At 38.1% G+C, this 19,499-nt stretch overlaps 2 protein-coding genes across 2 annotated transcripts in view; one reads left to right on the top strand and one right to left on the bottom strand.

Moving 5' to 3' along the window:
• The window catches only part of gsap (gamma-secretase activating protein), a 52,563-nt gene that overhangs the window by 21,665 nt on the left and 11,399 nt on the right, over positions 1-19,499 (top strand). Inside the window, exons 24-28 of the mRNA XM_084910347.1 lie at positions 2,593-2,654; positions 4,715-4,810; positions 9,948-10,018; positions 10,240-10,334; positions 10,892-11,011. Of these exons, the coding sequence (XP_084766473.1) occupies positions 2,593-2,654; positions 4,715-4,810; positions 9,948-10,018; positions 10,240-10,334; positions 10,892-11,011 (444 nt within the window). The remainder of the gene's footprint in view (positions 1-2,592; positions 2,655-4,714; positions 4,811-9,947; positions 10,019-10,239; positions 10,335-10,891; positions 11,012-19,499) is intronic.
• Positions 12,958-16,585, bottom strand: LOC146369175 (uncharacterized). Its single transcript, XM_084909276.1, has 2 exons — positions 16,179-16,585; positions 12,958-13,726 (listed from the first exon to the last, which is right to left on the bottom strand). The coding sequence occupies exons 1-2, from the start codon at positions 16,572-16,574 to the stop codon at positions 13,184-13,186; spliced, it is 939 nt and encodes a 312-aa protein (XP_084765402.1). The 5' UTR covers positions 16,575-16,585; the 3' UTR covers positions 12,958-13,183.

Below are 19,499 nucleotides of genomic sequence, written 5' to 3'. Positions count from 1 at the left end.
GTGGGCGATCATGACTGCTGGATTTTGTTGCATTGATAGAAGACGTTTTAAACTTTTTTAAAATTTTATTGCATTGAATTAGTGATGCAGATTTATGTGCACAGATACTATTCTCCAGTTTACCTATCTTTATCTGATTCAAGGCAAGGCAAGTTTATTTATATAGCACAATTCAACAACAAGGTGATTCAAAGTGCTTTACAGAGACATTAAAAACAAAAACAAATAAAAAGCATGATTTAAAATTGATTTAAAAAAAAAAACAGTAGATAAAATCAGAACAGTAGATAAAATCAGTAGTTAAAATTTAAGTTTTGAAATTTAAGCTTAAAAGTGTGGATTTGGTGCTTTATTCAAATGCAGCTGAGAATATGTGAGTCTTCAACCTGGATTTAAATAAACTGAGTGTTTCAGCTGATCTGAGGCTTTCTGGGAGTTTGTTCCACATATATGGAGTATAAAAGCTGAATGCAGCTTCTCCGTGTCTGGTTCTGACTCTGGGAACTGATAAAAAAACGGATCCAGATGACCTGAGGGATCTGGAAGGTTCATACTGGGTCAGGAGGTCACTGATGTATTTTGGTCCTAAACCATTCAGAGCTTTATAGACCAGCATCAGAACTTTAAAGTCTATCCTCTGACAGACAGGCAGCCAGTGTAAAGACCTCAGAGCTGGACTGATGTGGTCCACTTTTTTGGTCTTAGTGAGGACTCGAGCAGCAGAGTTCTGCATGAGCTGTAGATGTCTGACTGATTTTTTTAGGTAGACCTGTAAAGATGCTGTTACAGTAGTCAAGCCTACTAAAGATGAATGCATGGACTAGTTTTTCCAGGTCCTGTTGAGACATCAGATCTTTTATCCTGGAAATATTCTTGAGGTGATAGTAAGCTGATTTTGTTATTGTCTTAATGTGTTTTTCTAAGTTTAGGTCTGCGTCCATCACTACACCCAAATTTCTCGCCTGGTTTGTGGTTTTTAGGTGTATAGATTGAAGTTCTCTGGTTACCTGTAATCGTTTTTCTTTGGCTCCAAAGACTATTACTTCAGTTTTGTTTTTGTTTAGCTGGAGAAAATTGTGGCACAACCAGTCATTAATTTCCTCAATGTATTTACCAAGAGCCTGTACAGGGCCTTGGTCTCCTGGTGACATTGTGATATATATTTGTGTGTCTTCTGCATAGCTATGATAGTTTATTTTGTTGTTCTTTATAATCTGTGCCAGTGGGAGCATGTACATGTTAAACAGAAGGGGTCCCAAGATGGAACCTTGGGGAACTCCACATGTGATACTTGTCTGCTCAGATGTGAAGTTACCTATTGATACAAAGTATTTCCTGTTTTCTAAGTATGTTTTGAACCAGTTTAGTACAGTTCCTGAAAGACCTGCCCAGTTCTCCAGTCGTTTGAGTAATATGTTGTTGTCAACTGTATCAAATGCTGCACTGAGATCCAGTAAAACTAAACTATTCATGCTAAAGTGTGGTTTAAGGGATGGCAGTATTGATCTGGCTGGACTCGTACAGTTTCCTTGTGAGCAGGGATGTCATGATATCAAATATTTATAGAAATTAAATACACACATGATAATATGTGGCTCATTTTTCCAAGCTTTCTATCAGTATTAAAACATTATAATTTTAAAGAATTATTTTTGGCCATGAGAGTCACGAAGTTAAAATTTAACACCATGTGGGTCGGGTCCTTTTTCATACAGGTCTAGGTGGATTTGGATTTTTTTCCTTTAATAAATGAGATCATTTAAAATTGGCATTTTATATTTAATCAAGTTATATTAAAATTTGATGATCTCGAAGAAAATACAAAATAATATATTGAGATCACTAACTGATGCAAAACCAAAGAGACTAAATTCAAACGACTCTTCACGTATTTATTTTTCAGTGTCAGTATTGTTGATGATTATGTCAGCAGTATAGTTTATTATGGGACCCCATCTAAACCATCCACTTATTCAATTCAGGGTCACAGCCTACATGTAAAACAGCTGATTGCTTTGAACTGATAAAAGGCGTACATTGAACCTGGCAGCACAGTCTGCAGGTTTGCTGTGCATTGCAAGCACTTTTTTTTCACATCTGTAAAAAACATTTTTTGCTGTAACATCAAAAAGTTCACTTCTTGCATGTGTGAAAGGGATCAATAGATGTGTGTATTTGTGTATGTACGCATGTAATAATTCATCTAAAGCTGCAGTGTGGTCCACTTTTGTGAGATTGACATAAAACAACTTCACCATGCCAAAATACTCTCGCACTCACACACACACACATGGCGGGACTGCAGCTTCGTAACCCCCAAAGGTTTGGGATTTATTTTTAAAGCAAAAAATGCTCAAAAAGAATCTATTAATATCTTATATTCAGCTTCTTTTTTATTATAAATTTAAAAGCCATGAAGAAATCAGACTTTTTGGTTTCTTACATTTCTACTGATGGCTTGTTTAATGATGTTCCAGGACTCACATACGTGCCTACCTGCGCTTGATTAATTTGGCATCGCTTCAGCATCAAAGCTATCTTCAAACGCTCCTTTTATGCGCACACTTTTCACTATTGCCTGCTCTCTTCTAGATAAGAAGCTGGTGCCGCTTTTCCAGGAGGAGGATCATCAACAGAGGGCATTCATAGGCCTGGTGAGTGAGCGCTCAATAGCTGCATCTTCGCAGACACACAAATAAAGTGGACTTCATGTCCAGAAGTATGTTTGGTGTATTTTTGCTGGGGAGTTTCAGTTACTACCAAAAAGAAGCTTAATGTTACTACGCAGACGGTGATATTTAACCCTCTCAGGCTCAAATTAAACTTTTTGTTGCTAATGCACAACCAAGTCCTGCAGTGGTACTTCTGAGTAAAAAAAACTCATAAAATATGTATGTGGGGTAATCAGGTTGTTAGTTTTTAACTGTTGCAAATCTGCAACGCCTGCCTCGAGAGGGTTAAAAAAGTGTGTCTCTAAATTTGAGGAAACAGTTCGGGGAGATCCTTTTTCCTTGGTTCGTTCGTCATGATCTTTTAATGAGGTTTTAGGAGTGTATTTCTAAAATCAAATAAGACCACACTGTTACACCACCGCCATCAGGCTGAACCACTTATACAAGGGAGGAGTGATCCATGCTTTCCTGTTGTTTGCACTAAATCCTTGCAGAAGAACTCGAGGCTCATCAGATCAGAAAACATTTTTACAGTCATTGCCCAATTTTGGTGAGCCTGTGCAAATTATAACCTAAATTTCCTGTTCTTAGACGACAGTGGTGTGGTCTTCTGCTGCTGTAGCCCATCTGCTTCAAGGTTTGACTTGTTGTCCATTAAGATGTGCTCTTCTGCATGCCGTGATTACTTAATTGAGTTATTGGTTATTTTGAGGTCAAAGAAGTCTGGCCATTCTTCTCTGACCTCTAGTATCTAGAGAACTGCTGCTTTTTTTTTTTTTTTTTTGGACCTTTTCTGTAAACCCAAGAGATGGTCCCAGTAGGTCCATCTCTTGGGTTTACAGTGACTTTAAGTGACAGTGGGATTAGCCTCACACAGGCCAATCCCACTGTCCTTAAATGTTCAACTTCAGCAGCATCAACTGATTAGACATTTAGATTAACAAGAAATTCCACAGCTTTACCTAATGAAGTGGTCCACGAGTGTATATTTGCAGCAGAGGCTTGGTTGGTAAAGCGTGTGTCAACAGTATTGTCCTGATCTGCATTTCGGTGTGTCCTCCTTGTCCTTGTTTTCAGGAACTTTCAAGTCTGATTCTAACAGGACACAAATACAGCATTAAGGTCCTGCCTGTGAGCAAATCGTTGCAGACAGGAGGGAAGGCTATGTGTAGTCTTTAAAAATTTCATACATATATATATATTTTGATGGGCTGTTCAGATGTGTAATAGATGTGTTATCCCCCTGCCAACACTAACTATACTGGTGTATAGTAAAAAACAAGTTGATTGTAAAATGCATGTGAAAGTCTCAGATTGTTTATTTTACAGCTTAACATCTCCTTGTAGTATTTTTTTTCCTACACTGTCGGTTGACATACAGGCCACCAAAAATCTATAGTGAAATGCTGACAACCGATTATTCTCCTCCATAGTCATGTTTAAGGTGAAGTTCCCGTTCTGCTTCAGATGAGTCAACACTTTAAAAAAAGGCCATCTTAAGGTCCCTGTCCTGCATTTTTTTTCCCCCACAGTACATCGTTTGATGGACAATTTCATATCGCCTAGTTTTCCCTGTGCTCAGCATAGTTTCCAAAGAGCAGATAGCTTCAATTTAATGGAGTTTTGTAGAGATGCAAGCAGTCTTTTAGCTATTCTTAGAATGACCCAGTCTTGCTATCTTCCTCTCTTTTGCCCTCCATCTCTTCTTCCATTTTCACATTTTTTAGCCCATCTCTTTCCTTTTCTTTTCATTCACTCTTTTCGTCTCTGCTCACCCCTTTCCTTTCCTTTCCTTTCCTTTCCTTTCCTTTCCTTTCCTTTCCTTTCCTTTCCTTTCCTTTCCTTTCCTTTCCATGCTTAAATCAATTTCATAACATATTTGAGGGAAGCTTTCGAGGTGAACTCATTTTGACCCTGCTGAGTGCACTGCAAAGTATGCTTAAAACACACCAACTTTCGCTTGACGGCACTCACACACACTCACACACACGCACACACATACATGCACAGAAGTTAATTTGTGTATTTTTTTTGCATCCCAGACAGTTGACAAGCTTCGAGAACACCTCAGCAGACACCTTCCTCGACTGGGGAAGAAAAAGATTGACTCGCTGGTTGTCAACTATGTAGCCAAACTGGTTGGTACACATTGTGTTTGTGTGTGTGTGTGTGTGTGTGTGTGTGTGTGTGTGTGTGTGTGAGAAAGAGAGAGAGAGAGGTCCAGGAGCTCTGTATATCCTTTTGGATCTATTTTTTTTAAAAGATTTGTCACTTTTATCCTTTTTTGGGGGACGTATCATCACACTCACAGCAAAAATTACACAGTGTATAAGTCAGAGAATTTTCACTATAACTAAATATTTGACTATCCATTTTAGAAAACCCCTCTAGAAGCTGTCAAGTCGCACTTACAGTCCTCTCAGCAGCCATCAGTTCTCTATAAAGACCCCCTTGCTAAATCCATAAATCCACTCTTTTCTTTTGTTTCATGTATCCACCAAGGGGGCAATTGCAGCCAGTATAAAAGAGGGGGTGACTAAATTTTTTCTCTGGTGTTTCTTTGTGCGCTGCAGACACCTGTTGATTTTTGGAGTTACATGAAACAACTGATGGGACTGTCTATTGTGTCTGATGTGTGTTTATAAAGACATTGAACCGTGTCAAGAGATCAGTGCTCAACAGGCACTGATGGAAAAACTGCTTTGAACTAGCTTTACAAAATACCATTTACTTCCCACTGGAAGTAGCTGAAATGCTTCTAGTGTTAGAAATATAGTTCAGGGAAGTAAAGCTACTAAAAAAGCCACTTTACTAGAAAGCCATCATTTATTTTCCAGATCAGTAGTCACATTTATCATTTTTAAATGTGACATGTCAGCAAAATACATCTGTCAATTGATTTCATTAGAAAAAGTACCAGATTCAAAAAAGTTGTAGCAAGAAGTAGCAAGCATAGCACTTCTAGAATTTAAGAAAGCCCAATTTAAATAGTAGTCTTTTATTATTAAAAAAGCATACTATTATACTGTTGTTTGGCAACCATAAGGCATGCTGATAAGCTGATATCAACTGAAAGTCAGATATTTTATTTTGGAAATCAGATTTTTGCAGGATGTGTAAATTTTGTAATGCTTCTTCTAAAACACCTTCTAAGCAGCAAATAAATAACTTGAGGCTTTTATTTTGAAAATGTCACTGCATTGAAAACAAACAAACAAACAAAAAAAAATCACTATTTATTTATTATGTATTCTTTTTTATTCATTATTACTAAACTCCAGTGATCGCTCTCCTGGTATTCTGGGGGGGGGAAGGTAAATTCAGTAAAATCTCTAAAGTTTGGCATAACAAGAAGTTCCCATGGTTTTTTTCTTTGCAACCAGGGAAAAAAAAATTACTTAAATATAACTGATACTTCTGAAATGGCATGAACAGCTTCTTTTGACATAATGGCAATAATCAGTATTACTGGGGAATTTATCCATGATGAAGTCGTCACTGTGAGCACTGAGCAAACCTGCGGGGATAGCTGCTGGATAATTGCATTGCCTGGGTAAGCCTTCACAGCAGCTGGGATCATGATAGAAAAAATGAGCTTGTCAAAGTGAGCGCTATTAGAGTAGAAATGGGAAAAAATAATTAGAACATAACATTTTATTTTATAACCCCAAAATAAGCATTTAATAAGTATTTTCAGCAGTTAAATGCACAAAATACAAAAAGACAGTAAAAATAACTAAATTAATTACTATACGAAGCCCAGTATTTTTTCTTATAATGGAGTATATATTCAATTTAACCATTTGATGTGTTTTTATGTTCTACTGTGAATAAAATCGTTGTTTAGAAGAGTTTTAGAAAATTTTACCCGTTTTTATTGTGACTTGCTACACAAAGCACAAATAAAATTTTCATTAAAATGTACAGCTCGTGCAGATAGGATCTGCACATCCAAGTGGAAAGACTTTCTCAACCTCTGTTCAGTATCAAATAGAGGTTCTTGGCTCTGTAAAGTGAGTTTTTAGTATTCCTGGTGGGTGAGTCCCTTCACAGTTAGGAGCCCCTTGAAAGCAGACATACGGCATACATCAACACAACAGTGTTAAATCAGGCCAAGGGTAAGGCGGGAAGTGAATTGAAAGCAGGATGCATTATGTTTTGGGACATTGCATTGTGGAATTGTAAATAACAGAGTAAAAAAAAAAAAGGAGAGCAGAGAAATCCTCTCTGTTCATCTGCTCACAGTAGGATCTGTCGATGGCTCAGCTTGGTATGGTGGGCTCCTGAGCTTTAACCTGCGCCTTTGGAATGAAAATGATTTTTTAAATAATAATTTATTTTCTTTGGTTGCGTGAAAGTGAACATTTGGATGACGGACTCATTTAAAAGATGCTCAAACACCTATGAGAAACAGGGGGGGCACATTTGACTTTAAGCTCACTAACTCACGGGCAGACTGACTCACATCAAGCTGACTCATGCTTGAAAAACTCAGGGTGGTACTACAAAACAGAACATCTCCCCTTCTTGTTGGTGCTTATTGAGACTAATGGTTACATTGACACAGGGGAAAAGTTGGCGGTGAAAAAGATTACAGCTTTTAAGAGCTGGGGAACTTCTGTTATGATAGATTACAGCTCGGCAGTACATTATTGTCATAGTTATTTATTTCCTGTCCCCGTTGCCACAGACAACGGAGATGCATTCCTTTTTATAACACATCCAATGTCAAGGCAAAGAACAACCACACTAATAGCCGAATATGAATTGCTAAAAAAAAAAAAAGTATTGCAACTAATAGGCTGGAATATACTTACTATGCAGTAGAAAAGTTGCTCTCTACCCAAGGTTACTAAACTTTTTGCTAACAGGAGACCCACACGGGTAAATCCAGCTTCCTGTCTGGGCCGAGGTTCATTAAGACAAATTGGCGACTTTATAAATTGGAGCAGAAGGCCGCAGAGGGATAACTGTGTTTGTGTGTGTGCCTTTAAATCACTTGATTGCCTTTTGTTTGACCGTTTTCTCCACAATAACGCTGCTCCTGCATCAGCAAGGAGCTGCTTGAGCTTCTAGGAATTTGTTTTGTTTGAAAGGTTGACAACCGAGTACAGTTTCTAATTTTTGGAGAAAAATACTTTGAAATGCGTGATGAATGCAATGGTCTTTTGGGGCATTCCTTTCCTAATTTGTGCTTACAGTGCCGACAAAATGGGCTTTAAGAAAATTCAAAAAGAAACGGAGAGGAAAAAGGATTTAAAAGAAATTAAAGATAATAAAGAAATAAATCCCCAAACAAGAAGCACTCTGAGAACTCAGCCCTCCACCAAAGCAGCTCACTCTCTGAGCAGTATTTACTTTAAAGCAGATAATATTGTATTTTTATATGTTCATTTTTTTTCTTTGTTCTTTTTAAATGATCTTTAATAAGGGTAGCATGACAGATGTTTACTTTAATTACACAAACATTATGTAGGAGTAGATAATAGGTATTGATTCATAAATAACATGGACATGAATAACTGTAGCTTATCATATAATTTCTAACTGACTAGGCAGCATGAAAGAAAGGCAGATGCGAAACATAAAAGTGAGGTCAAAGGTCAATTATGACCTGATATTTGGATGCAAACTATAATGTGATATTTAGAATCCTTATACAGCAGTATGGTTTCCAAAATGTTGCCCCTACAAACAAAGGCAGTAGAATTTTTAAGAACAGTTTTAAAGATAAAAGACATTTTCTGAAGGTTTATTTGACCTTGAAGAAGAGGTCAGAGGTCAAAAGTAACGTTAGAATCCCCATATGTCTATATGTTGTTAATACAAACAATGGCAGTAAGACACAGTTTTATATAGCTGTATATAGTAATATTACCATTTTGGCCTTCACATCAGTCTATTGAAGGAAAGGTTAGAGGTCAAATGTGAGATATTATTTTAAATCTGTATAGATATATGTTGACAATACACACCACATTTGTAAGGCTTTTTGTCGATTTTCAACCAATAAATCATTAAGTTGACCTTGAGATGTCTATTCATATATATATATATATATATATATATATATATATATATATATATATATATATATATATATATATATACCATATATATATACCATATATATATATATACCATATACCATTGCATATATATATATATATGTATAATGTTCTTCCTCTACCCCCCCCCCCCCCCCCCCCCCCCCCCATTTTTGCACATGTCGAGGAGCGTGTCAGGCTACATTTCACTGTGTGTTATACTTGTATAACTATGCATGTGACAAATAAAGAACCTTGAACCTTGAACCTTGAGGACCTTGCCAAATTTTAATGGCTTGTTAAAATGACCTTACTCTACACCCCTGCAAAGTTAAATCAGAATTCATTCAAAACTTTTAAATCCACTATGGAAACTAGAAAAAAAGATCTAAAGAGATAAAAAACAATAAAATAATAGTTTTCCTTTGTCATAGTTTCCATTTAAAATTGTTATCACCCTTAGCGGGGATTCATGTTTTTTCATGGCTTTTAAAGATACAGAGTTTGGGGGGATTTATGGTGTTATTTAGCACAGACGGTGCAGGGGCAAGTTTAACATTATTTAAAACTTAATAAAGCATCGTCAAGAAGTGGGGGAAAAGCCCAGAGGAGCTTATTATAATGTTTATCCTTAACACCTTTTTGACTTTTGGGCTAGTCTGTTACATAAGTGCAGCTAATTCCCACCCCGAGGTGAGTGGAGGATGTTGGCTGCTGGCATTTGGAGCAGCTGGCGGAAGGTTTCCAACTGGTGTCCAGGATATGGACGAGGCAGATCGTTTTTCCTGTTATTGTAAAAGTGGAAGAGTGGTCACCTGTGGAAAGAAGCCCGTGGATCTTTCGGCACGGGCCGACACATTGAGAACGGGTCGAGTCCGTTCATATGATCCCAAGCGTGTGGCGAAATAATATGGGCGAGTGTGAAACGTGTTCACATCCTGGTGCACCGGGGTTGCACTTGTTTACTCGAGATGAAAATGGGAAGTAGGAAAGAAAAGGGAGAAGTGAGGAAACTGATCATAGGACAAGTGTAAATTTCCATGAAGCGAACATCACTGTCGCCACAGCAGAAAAACATGTCGAAACTGTTTTCAGATAAAACGCCCTGCTTTGCGCAAAAGTTTACAGGCTCGCAAATCATTCGAGTTTCATTTCATTTGAATCTAATCGCGCATATGCAGCTCAAGCGCTAAGGTGTGTCTCTGTCTGTGTGTGTTTGCGTGTTTAGTTGGAGCTCATCAGACACATGCTGGAGTCAGTCTGGCTGAAGTACAAACTCGGCCCTCGTGTTTTGTGCTTGTGAGTACAAATCATTCATGTTTCCAACTAATGTAATATAAAGTGCAGACTAAAGGTGTGCAATCATCTCGAGGTATGTGTGCACCATCATTCCCCGTCACGTGTGTGCCCACATGTGTGTATTTGTGTTAACCTCTCATCACATGTGTACTCACCTTATGTAATGTTCTTATCTGAATTGTGTGTGTGTGTGTGTGTGTGTGTGTGTGCGTGCGTTCCAGGACACAGCAGGGCAGTCCGGCCGAGTGGTCCGTCTTTCACTTCATGCTTCGGATCCTGGAATCCACCCGGAGTCTCTGCCTGCCCCTCCCACCCGGTATCACACACTTTTAAACTAGCTGTTATAATCCGGTCTGCCTCTGCCTCAGCCAGCATAACAATGTGTGTGTTTTTCCTCTGCGCTAATGTAACCAAAAATATGTTAAACATTTAACAATGTGCAGACATGAGTAAGAAAGTGTGAATACATTTTAATCATTTGGACAAATTTTCTGGAGCCTAAGCACCAGCGAAGGCTTTCTGTGCTGGGATCATAAACTGTAAGGGAATGGGGGGGGGAGATGATGAATGCGAGACGTCAACACACCCTTAACACTGAGGCTGGAGGTTTAAATGCGTCTAAATGAAGTGAAGGTGTAACGCAGCAGGCATACTGAGCGTGTATCCCTTTGGTAAATAAAAGTAAGAAATGCACTCCTCTGAAGCTGAGCAGTCAGCTGAATGCTTTGTTCCATTTGTTTCATGTCAGGCTTTTTACAATATAATACAAAGACTGAACAAATAAAACTGGTAAACATGAAAACGGGCTAAAAAATCAGCCCGCAGGAGAATTTAGGAACATAAAAAGCAGATGCCTCCTTTGTGTTTCTCCAGGCTATCACACCTTGTTTGCCGTGTTTGCTGTGCGCTGCCTCCCTCATCACACCTTTCTGCAGTACATTGACCACGGTTTCCTGCAGCTCACCGAGACCTTTGTGTCTCGCCTCATGACGGGTAGGCGCTTGCTCTCTTTCGTATTAAGTGCTCAAAAGTTTCTAATTTTGCACTGATTTCGTAAAAAAGAGAAGATATACAGATATCCTTCTTTGAGGTCAGAGGTCAGAGGAGAATGAGCAAACTTTGAACTGACCCATCCAGCGTGTATGAACAGTTCAGGCTGCTGATTACAGTGTAAAGATATTTTCTTGGCACAGTTAGTACCAACTGAGCCTCATTTAAATGCCCAACCTACCTGAATATAGTTGCTGACCATGCGCATCCGTTTATGACCACAGTGCACCCATCTTCTTCCACCAGGATATCATTCCATGTCACAAAGCTTGAATCATCTCAAACTGGTTTCTTGAGCATAACAGTGAATTTGCTGAACTCGCAGTCGCTAGAATTAGATCCACCATCAGAACAAAGAGGTCAAACCTGCTCCTAGCAAGTTGTACCTAGTAAAGTGACTGTTCAGTGTAGTTAATGCATTTGATTTAGCATTAAGTGCAGTTTGCATTTAGTGCTAATGTTAACACGCTAAGCTGCAGACTAACACTATAAATGTAACTTTTCATTCTTCTCAGATTGTCATCATCGCTGTGTAAAATGCAAATAAAGACAGAATGCAATGATTTGCAAACCTCATGAAACCATATTTTGTTCACAGTGAATCACAGACAGTATTTAAACTAGAACGTTTTACTACTACATGACAAATATTAGCTCATTTAGAATCTGATGGCAGCAACACATCCCCCAAAAAAGAACTTTTGCTGTCACAGTGCCATCCACAAATGCAGAGCAACATATGCTCCCATCCAGACAACATTTATTTTAGTGAAAGCCTTGCACGTTTCAGCAATACAACGCTAAGCCTCATGCTGCATTTATTACAACGGCATAGCTTAGTAGTAGAAGAGTCAGGGTGCTGAGCTGGCCTGGCTGCTGTCCAGACCTTTCACCCACTGAAAACATCTGGAGCATTATGAAACGAAAAATATTCTTCTCCCAAAATTCCAGCAGCTGATCTCCTCAGTTCCCAGATAAATACAGACTTTTGTTAAATAATCGTTCGACATGTTTTGATGTTCTATTGTAAATAAAATATGGGATTATGAGATTTGAAGTCAGGAAGTTTACCGTGTCATAATGTGGAAACTACATTAATGCTACAAAGATGTTTTGTATTTTAAACAACATGCTGTTAGCTATTTAGAGCCTGTGATAAATAAATATTGCTGCTCTACTTGCTGCTGTTAAAAATAACTTGTCTGTGCCTAGTGCGGCTAACAGTTACAACCTAAAGCTGCGTTAGAAAATAAATACTGGTCCAAAATTCAGTACCAATCAAAATTAAAAGTTGATTATCAACCAAACAAAACTTTTTACAGTCTTTCTAAGTTGCTCACTCAGTCAGAGAGGGTTCACGTGACGTGTTTGGAGTCAGAACCAGATTTCGCATTCATTAAACAGCACATAAATGCACTATAAACATTAAAAATCTGATTTTATTTGCTCAAAACACAATAAGTCTCATCTCCAAATAGATCTCCTTATTAGATAGTTTTGTTTTTTTATGTGCCCATTCTTTCAGTGAAGCAAACAAAGTTTGAGATTTAAAGAACCAAAATAACAGATCTATCTATTAGTGTTTTGGCCATGCAATGACATACATTGCTACATTATTATATATTATGTAATAAACTGTAGAGCAGGATGGTGGCAGTCCAGTTGCCTTGCAGCAAAAAAGGTCCTGGGTTTGAATCCACTGGCTAGCTTGTTTCCCTGTAGTTGCGTGTTTTTTCTCCGTGCTTCCTCCAACAGTTCAGATGAGTTAACTTAACTGGGTTTTAAATTGGCTGTAAGTATGAATATGAGTGTGAATGGTTGTCTGTCTCTATGTGTTAGCGCTGCGATAGACTGGCGACCTGTCCAGGGTGTAACCTGGATTTAGGCTCCGGCCTAATGGATGATAAAATGTGAAGGCAGAATAATCATACCACAGGAAAATGAGCTAATGAGTCACTTTAGTATTTAACTTGATACATTTAGTCATTTAGTCACACAGTCCAGTAAAAAAGATCCAAATTCTTTTGTCCATACAAAGGATCCATATTTTTCCATCAGTTTCCATGGCTATCAAGCCACATTAGTATGAGGAGGCCAAAAATATGGGAGAACATATTAGGAGCTGTCATCAAGAGACATGAAGAAGCGTATTTCCTTATCGGTGCTTTCATGTAGAGAGGCAAAGTAATACAGTAATGGGTTCAGAGAGTGCTTGAAAAAGTAAAAACATTCCATAAATATGAACATTTTGCTGATGTAAAGCAGTTTTTCCGGTGCTGCGAGACGCACAGTCACATACGCTGTGCGAAACATCAGAGCAATAACAGCAAATACCAGGGAACCAGTGATGATGTGAAGAAATAACTTGGTAATCCTCAGCTTTTTCTTATCAAAGATTTGAATTCGGTTGATCCCTCTAACAAGTAGTGAGTAGCAGGTCAATGAGACGACATGGCTGATAACTGTGAATGTGATGTAGATACATTCTTGTACCGGTGAGAAGCTGAGATTCTCGCAGGAGCCCTTATCCATCCACTTCTTAATTTTCACCTCACTTAGGAAAAATATACCAAGCAGGGCTCCGAGTAGCCACACAGAGGACAAAAAAATCTTCTGCTGTGTCGGGGTCACTTTGATCCACTTCTCACGGTGCAGAACCTGGCAAATGAAAAGGACATTTTTAGATTAAAGTTTGTTGCATTTTTCCTTCACTGATGTGTTCGAGGGTATTGAGCCCACACCCACCCATTCAATCTGGATTTCATACCTTTATAATATTACCTTTATGCGATCAGTGGTTTTAATCCCCACACCAATAAGAATTATAGTCACTGTTATTTAAATCTTGCCTGCAGTGGCATATTTTAAAGGGTATTGTTCTGTTTGTTAAGCTTGTACCTTTTCTTTTTACATTTATATACATTTGATCAAATTGGCATCATCAATACTGTGCTGGATTAAATATTAGAAGTTTCTGTTTGCATTGTGCGCATGGATATACAAACAACTAAGAAAGAAAGAAAAGTTAATAATGATACGAAGACAAGCTCCTACGATTTTAAAGTGGGTTTATGAATGGAAATTGGGTTATAATAGTATCCTCAGGGGAATATAAGATGCATTTAGCGATATCAGTGTTTGTGTATTCAGAATATGATGTTCACCTCATGCAATACGGCTCTTCCCCTTCGCCTTTCCTTCAGCTTTCCTGCGCCCCACTGGGGAGTCTTTTGGCTTTCTCGTTTAGCTTTGTCTTGCTGGCTTATTTGTTACAGACCATATCTGGTTAAAATGCCGGTGGGACCAGTGAGGGCCGTTACTCAGCGGCAGGGATTATTCTCTCTTGTAAAGTTTATCTCGTCTCAATGGGGTTTTTATTGGAATGTATGTACAGTATATTGGAACCAGGAGGAGATTAAGATTATTCTTTCTTGCATTTACAGTAGTGGAACTGGAAGAATAAATATTATTGACTCTGTCATGTAGGAAGCATGACAAATGCTTCACTTTGGAAATAATTTTACGCGTATGTGAGCCAAAGGAAGGGCTTGGCTTGGCTTAAGCATGCCAAAGTAGATTTTCATTTGTTTCTTTTACTGTTTTTATTTGGCTACCTATCTCTTTTCTTTCCTTTTTTTTTTTTTTTAAAGAATAATTGGTTAATGTATGTGAACAATGGAAAACGCTGTACAAATCTAATGAGCTTGAAAGTCCATATTATAGATGACCAACAGTCTGAATACTCATAGGAAATTTTTCTTGTAATTTCTTTAAGTAGTCTTCAGGAATAGTTCTCCAGGATTCTTGAAGGACATTCAAAGCTCTTCTTTGGATGTTGGCTGCCTTTTGTTCTTTTCTCTGTCAACATGATCTCACACTGTTTCAAAAATGCTAATGTCTGGGCTCTGGGGAGGCCAATCCATGACCGATAGTCTTCCATTGCGCAGTTTTCTATACAGGTTTGCATTTACTGCATTGGCAGTGGGTGTGGGATTGTTGTCGTACTGAAAAATGAAGCTGCTGCCAATCAGACTCTTTCCAGATGGTATTTCATGATGGATCAAAATCTGATGGTATCTTTTTTTGTACCACCAATTTTGAAAAAAATCCATCTCCAAACCAGGGGATAAGGGATCCACTGCGTTTTACAGCTGCTGTAGACACTCAGTGTTGTACCTCCATTTTGACCTCTTCTTCTGAATATACTGAGGATGATTTGAACAAAAATATTCCAAGGCTGGACATGTTGCCACTGATTTTCAGCCCAGTTCTTGTGTAATTTGGCATACCTCAGGCTTTTCTCCATGTTTCCCTTCCTTAAGAATGATTTCTTGACAGCCACCTGAGACCATTTCTGATGAGGTTTCAGTGAATAAATCAACTAAAGGGCCAGATGCATCTCTCAGGTCCTGTGTCAGGTCTTTGCTGGATTTTTTGCCCTATATCTTAACGACATGACTTTCAAATATCATCTGTAGATAGTTTTTAGCACTTTCACTTTTGTGCGCCACTTTTTCAGTTTATATAGATTTCATCTAACAAATCTTAGGAATCACATTGTTGGTGCAATATTACTATTTTATGCCTGTCAAACTGTGTTATTGTTGGTATTTTTTTATAGATTCAACTAGAGGAATGGGGATAAATGATGCATTTTTGTGATTGTGCTTGTAACAAAGTACCCAAAGATAAAAACTGGTTATTTGCTCAGTTTTTTGTGATGTGTAGACACAGCATTGGTTCATCCCTGTAACCTTTATATGCTTGAATGATTCAAAGATCAGTGTTAGGAGGCTAAATTTAAAAAAACAAACAATCCCAAATGGACTGAAAGTAAATGAAAAGCTGCCAATGTCTAAATAAAAACTTTGAAAGACCTTCAGAAAGCCTTAAACAATTGATTAAGACCACATTAAAAACTTTAGGAAAGTCTGGCTCATTGGAAGGAAAATATAAACAAATGTGCGGTGGCTCTTTTAGACAGTACTTATAGACAGTACTGTACATCTGTTTTTTATTTCCCAAAATAAGAAACAAAAGCAAAAGTCGTACTTGTGATCTTATTTTCAGAAAAAATGACAACATATTTAAAGGATTGATAAATACATACCTGGTAGTACCTCTGGATGCTTATCAGCACCGGAACGTTTAAGTTGGTGGTGTTGCAGAAAAATAAGAGATAAACGAGAAGTTGACAGATTGAATGGTTTAAATGTAGCCCGGTCCAGAAAACGATGCTGCCGACCACCAGGATGAGCAGACAGAGGAGGTCCGACAATGCCAGGTTGAAGATGAGGTGCTGCGACATGGAGGAACCGCGCAAATTCTGAAGGAGTTTCCCTGTCACACTGATGTTTGCCAAGATGCCGAGTATGGAGCTTAATAGAATAACCACACCAGCAGCAACATACCATGGATCGAGGCACGATTCTGAAAAGAAGCAGTTGTGGAATGTAGGTAAAAAGAAGAGGATGGAGGAGGTGTTTGAATGGTCTTCGGTATTCATTGTGAAGTTGAAAGAGAAAGATATAGCAATAGTGAGACTTAATTAGATCTGAAAGAGGTATAGCCCATGTTGTATCCAGCTCAGCTGGGTGACCTACATGCTGTTTTGCACACACCCTAGTGGTTTGTGGTCTTGAGGTATATTTAAGGGGGGAAAAATCACATGTAAACAAGAGCTTTTTTTCTTATTTTTCTTCTTTTGTTTATGTATAATACTTCACAAGGGATATTTAAAGTTAAGCTGCATGTACATAAGAAGACAGTCGAAAGATGTGCCAGTCACAACTCAGTGTCCTTTAGCAATTTCTAGTGACAAGAAGCAATATAACCACAAATTGTGTAAAAAGGAAAGTTTTTTTATTTTTGCATATCACTCTTGAAAAGTATTTGATCTAATCACAGTCCACTCCCAGAGGAAGCAAAGCGACCCAAAACATAGCACCACCACCACCACCTCCATACATTTCAGTTGGTATAAGTTTATCCTCCTGAAAATCTCCTCCTGTGTGTTTTCTATCAGTTCTATCTTTGATTTGTCTGTCCAGAGTACATTATTCAACAAGGCCTTGTGTTTATATTTTTACCAAACTTTTAGGGTTATTTGTTCTAGTGTGGGTCTCCCATGTGGGTCAAAATTGTTACTGCACTACAATCACCTGCAGATCCTGGGAAGAAATCTCTTAGAGACATATGCCAGACAGTCTGCACACAGGCTGAATCTGTCTGTTGCAAATTCATTCAGATTGAAATTAATTAGAGACCTTTTTAAATCCACAAGCATCCATAAATGTCCTTTGAAAGACACTCCTGAGTAGAAACCCCAGTGACGAGGTGTATTTGAAGGTGACAATGAAGGTGGGAATGATGACATAATTTACATTTTATACAGTGTATTATTTTTGAGGAACAAAAGTTTGCCTTTTTTAAAAAAATAACTGCTTGTCTGTGTGTTGACAATAGCATTTAGCACAAAGGAACACAACTTCTCAGAGTTTTTAATGTGGATGTAGATTTCTGCAGGTGTTTTGTGAGCCATGGATTAAGTGTAGAAAAAGAAGTATTTATTCTAGGATTAGGTTTAATCCATATCTGTGAAAGGAAGCTTCTGTGTTTATTTACTTTTATCTAATACCCAACTGCTTTACTGTAAGTACTACACATTTTTACTTCTCTTTACCAGATATAAAAAACTTGTCTTTTCAATCAGTAAAGCAACTGATTATATTTTCCATTTTGAAAACTACTGTCACCACAGATCACAGCTGCTGTAAACTACTTTCTGAATTACCCCAGAAACCTAGAAAACGTTCATACAGTGATAAACAGATGTACATGCGGACCAGCTTTCATGCAGATAAAATATATTTGCGAAATACATTAACATTTCCCTAGCAGTTAAACTAGCACTCACCAGGACTTATGGATATGTCCCAAATCCATAATACTAATTGTACACAGTATGCACTACATTGCAATCATCACAGCATTTTTAGCATTTAATATATATATACTTAACTAGGTACACCATTTATGTACAGTGAACTCATTTTCATGTTAAAGGAACCAGTTTAAGAGCTTGAGCTTTGTGGCATATTGCATTATCGTGCTGGAAGCAGCCATCAAAATATATTGTCAAAAGAGATGGACATGGTCAGCAACAATAATCAGGTAGACTGTGGTATTTAAACGATTCTCTGAGAGTACAAAGTAACCCAAAGAGTTCGAAGTAAAATATCCGCCACACCTTTACACCAACTTTACACCACCTTTATACCACCGGCAGCAGCCTGAACTGTTAATACAAAGAATGATCATGTTTATATAGTCCGAATGTTGCAGCAGAAATCGAGACTGATCAGACCAAACGGCGTTTCTGTTTTAATCTTCTTTGTCCCATCTTGGTGAGCCTATGCAAACAGTAGCCTCAGTTTCTTATTCCTTGCTGACAAGAGTTTCACATGGTGTGCGGTCTTCTGCTGCTGAGCATTCAGAGATGCTCTTCTGGATACCTTAGATGTAACAAGTGCCTTCCTATCATCTTGAAGCGTCTTCACCATGTTTCTACGCACCAATGCACTGTATAAAAACTATAAAAGTATGTATGTATAATACAAAAATCAACATGATATAACAGCTTTATAGTAAAAGGAACTGACACAACTAGTGCCTCAAAATACCTTTAGATGTTCTTAAAACTGACTTTCACTTCACTTTACTGAACTGTCACTGCCAGCTAACCTTTGCAAACAGAAACAAGATGACTTTTTAAAGTTTCAGTACTTCAGGTTTTCTGTATGTTCCCACACGTTACTGTAACCTCTCACAGTGCTGTGAACAGAAAACGTAGTTTGTGCTTTGCATTGCGAGTACAACAACTCACTCTCAAAAGTGGGTGATCTATGTTTGTTTGTGTTGTCTCATTTAGTCATAAACCTTTCTCACGATCAGTATGAAGTATAGGTTTGGGACAAACTGTGTGTTTTTCACTCCTCAGTGAGGTGTGTTTAATGAACCTACCTCCTGCTGCTACCTGCTGCTGCAAGCCAACTGAAGCTCAATCAAAGATAATGACTCAAACCAGATAGGCGTCAACTTATATCTGTGATCGGTAAATCATTTTCAGCTACATATACATGCTGCTTAAATGATTGATTCTATTATGATGAAAAGCTGAAATGAGGAATAGTTGGACAAACACACACCTGTTATGTCAGAATGCCACCTAAATGTAAAGTAAGTAGCTCGTGACCACTGAAACTGTTAAAGAGGTCACACCACAGAGATGTGGGTAATAAGGGAGCATGTTTGCAAGATGCTGCAGTTATCTGACTTCATGAAGAGCGCATTGTTTAAAGGCCAAACATTTTTGACTTGTCACAAAGATCAACAGACCCAAAAATATCTGAAGATGAAATATTTCAAACAG

Source organism: Perissodus microlepis, chromosome 17, assembly GCF_051167445.1.
Source record: "Perissodus microlepis isolate ML-2025 ecotype Zambia chromosome 17, ASM5116744v1, whole genome shotgun sequence".
Taxonomy (NCBI): Eukaryota; Metazoa; Chordata; class Actinopteri; order Cichliformes; family Cichlidae; genus Perissodus; species Perissodus microlepis.
Note: the sequence above shows the minus strand (reverse complement) of the source record. Positions and strands in the feature narration are given on the sequence as shown.